We start from the raw sequence: 2,829 nt of genomic DNA, 5'->3' as shown, positions 1-2,829 counted from the left end.
TCAAGCCACCACATCCTCAAAGAGCTCCTTCTGGTGGTCCAGCAGGAACTTGGTAAAGGTATTGATGGGGTTGATGGCTTTTAAGGTGATGGCTGCATCTTTCGCCCACAGCAGATTTGGGCCAAACACAACTGCCAGGTTGGTGTTTGTCATCTTGTTTCTGTCACTGTGAGCAGAGACCTACGTGGGAAGGAAAGACACCATTGTGACTCCTACAGAACAACACAGCAGCTGCCCTCTACCCTCCCCAAAGCCAGAGCTGACAAACTCCCAAGGGCAAATGGGAGGAGAGAAGCTGAATGCCAGAAGACAGCTGACGGAAACACAAGACATCCAGCACTCAGAAGGTGAGGAGCAGTATCTTGCTCTTTGCTACTGTGGCTTAAACACCAGGATATGTCGTAACAATAGGACCGAGAACACTGTCAGCCAGTATCTCTACAGTCCAGATCACCATTCAAAACATGATCTTCCCTCTTGCTAGACTAGCCTTGCAGTGGCTTCCCTGGCAGCAGGAAGTTCTGTAGGGTAGATCTGAGATCCCTCTTGTATTCTTATCTTCTACTCAGATATTTTGCAGTTGTGCCTGCACCATGAGGAGCTTTCAGTCTCTCTGGTACAGCCCACACAGGCTTAATGCCCACCTGCACTTCTCAGCGTTATGAGAAGCAATAGTGCTTAGGTAGTTCATCATGATCATTCTTGATCTCTGTGTATCAAGAACATAAAATAAAGAAAGGCAATTTCCTAGCTTGAGACTCATTTCATCTCAAAGGCAAAGAGGGAGCAGGTAGTCAAAAAGCTGATGCAAGGCACTGGCAAGCGAACTAGAATATGACTGCCCACCTTTGGAGCAGCTCACCTGCACCAGAAAGGTTGTCAGTAAATGGAGCACTTGGTAATTTTCTTCTGGCAGAGTCTGGAGTGTTTTGTGAACAACATCCACACGATTCACTTCCTCCACATCTAAAAGTCAAGAGAGACAGGACAAGCAAGACCATGAGGCATCCTCATTACCCACCCTGAAGAAAGGCCTGTTTGCAATCACAGGGTATCCCATGCAGGAATGAATGCCCACTCCTGAAGATCTTCGCCCTTGGCCAGTGCAACATTCAGGGAGTAGCACAATTTTGTTACAACTCACTCTGGAAGCTGACAACATGGCTGTAGAGGCCAAAAGTGAGGAGGGGCTCAGGTAGTTCCCTCAAGAAGGTCTTGAGAATCACAGCAGGGAGGTGGACATCTTCATACTGCTGAAAATCTACAGGCACACCTGAGAAAGTAGAGCAGAGACTCAGTGCTCATTGGCCAAAGCAGGACCTCCTCCAGACAAAGAATGGGACATGGTGGTCAGAGCCCAGAACCAGGGAAGCAGTATTTTAAAGAACTCAGAGAGGGTACTAAGCATCACATCTTCTAGCAGAGTGGAAAAATGCGTCCCAAAAGCATATGACAATCACTGCTGAATCCAGCACTACATCTTTAGCAGTCACAAACGAAAAAGATGACCAAGTTTCTTCCTGCTCATGTCAGTCCCTCCAGTATAACCAGACTCCACCCCAAGAAACAGGGATATTTTCAGGAAGGAAAAGAACAGCAAGGGAAACATGAGTGGGAAGGAATATGCTTTCCACACAGCAGATGCTTCTCCCTTGCAATTCAAGTCATACTACAGCCTCACCTGGAGGCCCATCAGAAGAAGAGAGGAGCCATGATGGACTGGTTCCAACACAGTTCCAGTTGGATAACAACAGTTCAGGAATGAGTGGTGGTCTGCTGAGTTGGGGCACTTACCCGTGTTGTATTTTTGCTGGACCTCCCTGACAATCTGGGTATTTGCTGATCTCCTGAAAATACCCTCTGTAGTAAGAGCTGTGAAGTGAAAGCAGATGAAGAAGAAAGATCAGCCACGTGAGAGTCTCTAAAAATGCTGGTCCTAATCATAAAGCCATTGAGACAGATGTCAACAAGCCCCTTTTTCAGAATGCAGAAACTCTTTCTGCTTCCTCTACCAGGCAAAGGATACAAGGAGCATTTTGATACACAAGTTGGAGTATGGATGACTGGAGGACAGAGGTCATCTAAGCCCTACACCATCTCTCTTGAAGGCTAACTCACCTAATTCAGGCTTTTACACCTTATTCTAGACTGCTGTTGTTCTTTATCTTACCACAATCTGGATGGGCACTTGAATGGAGGAGAGACCTCTGACACTGAACCAAGAGGAGCTGCACCTTCTCTGAGTACTTACCATGCTCCTGCAGATAAGCAATGGTGTCCCTGACCACCAGAGGAACAGGAGACTGATCAAGACTCTTCTCCCTGAGACTGCAGGAAGAGACAAACGGTTACAAATGACCTGGCCTCCCTGCCCTGCATAGAATGCTTTGGGTTGGAAGGGACCTTCAAAGGTCAACTAGTCCGACCCCCCTGCAGCGAGCAGGGACATCATCAGCTGGATCAATTTGACCAGAGCCCTGTCCGACCCAACCTTGAATGTTTCCAGGGATGGGGCATCTACCACCTCTCTAAGCAACCTTTGCAGTCTGTCACCACCCTCATTGTGAAAAAATTCTTCCTTCTGTCTGGTCTAAATCTCCCCTCTTCTAGTTTAAAACCATCACCCCTTGTCCTGTCGCAACAGGCCCTGCTAAAAATATTGTCCCCATCTTTCTCATAACCCCTTCTTTACGTACTGAAAGACTGCAGTAGGGTCCCCCTGGAGGCTTCTCATCTCCTGGGTGAACAACCCCAAGTCTCTCAGCCTTTCTTCATAGCAGAGGTGTTCCAGCCCTCCGATGATCTTTGTGGCCCTCCTCTGGACCCGCT

The 2,829-nt window shown here is 47.8% G+C and overlaps 1 protein-coding gene across 1 annotated transcript; it reads right to left on the bottom strand.

The window, feature by feature from the left end:
* On the bottom strand, nt 1-2,328 carry LOC104491103 (rho GTPase-activating protein 1-like; the record flags this gene model as incomplete). Its single annotated transcript, XM_010133468.1, has 5 exons — nt 1-180; nt 863-966; nt 1,145-1,273; nt 1,795-1,872; nt 2,252-2,328. Coding segments are annotated over 5 exons (568 nt in total), but the record flags the coding sequence as incomplete, so codon positions are not given.
* Nucleotides 2,329-2,829: the final 501 nt, after the last annotated feature.

This window comes from Buceros rhinoceros, unplaced genomic scaffold (assembly GCF_000710305.1).
Source record: "Buceros rhinoceros silvestris isolate BGI_N320 unplaced genomic scaffold, ASM71030v1 scaffold28203, whole genome shotgun sequence".
NCBI lineage: Eukaryota > Metazoa > Chordata > Aves > Bucerotiformes > Bucerotidae > Buceros > Buceros rhinoceros.
Note: the sequence above shows the minus strand (reverse complement) of the source record. Positions and strands in the feature narration are given on the sequence as shown.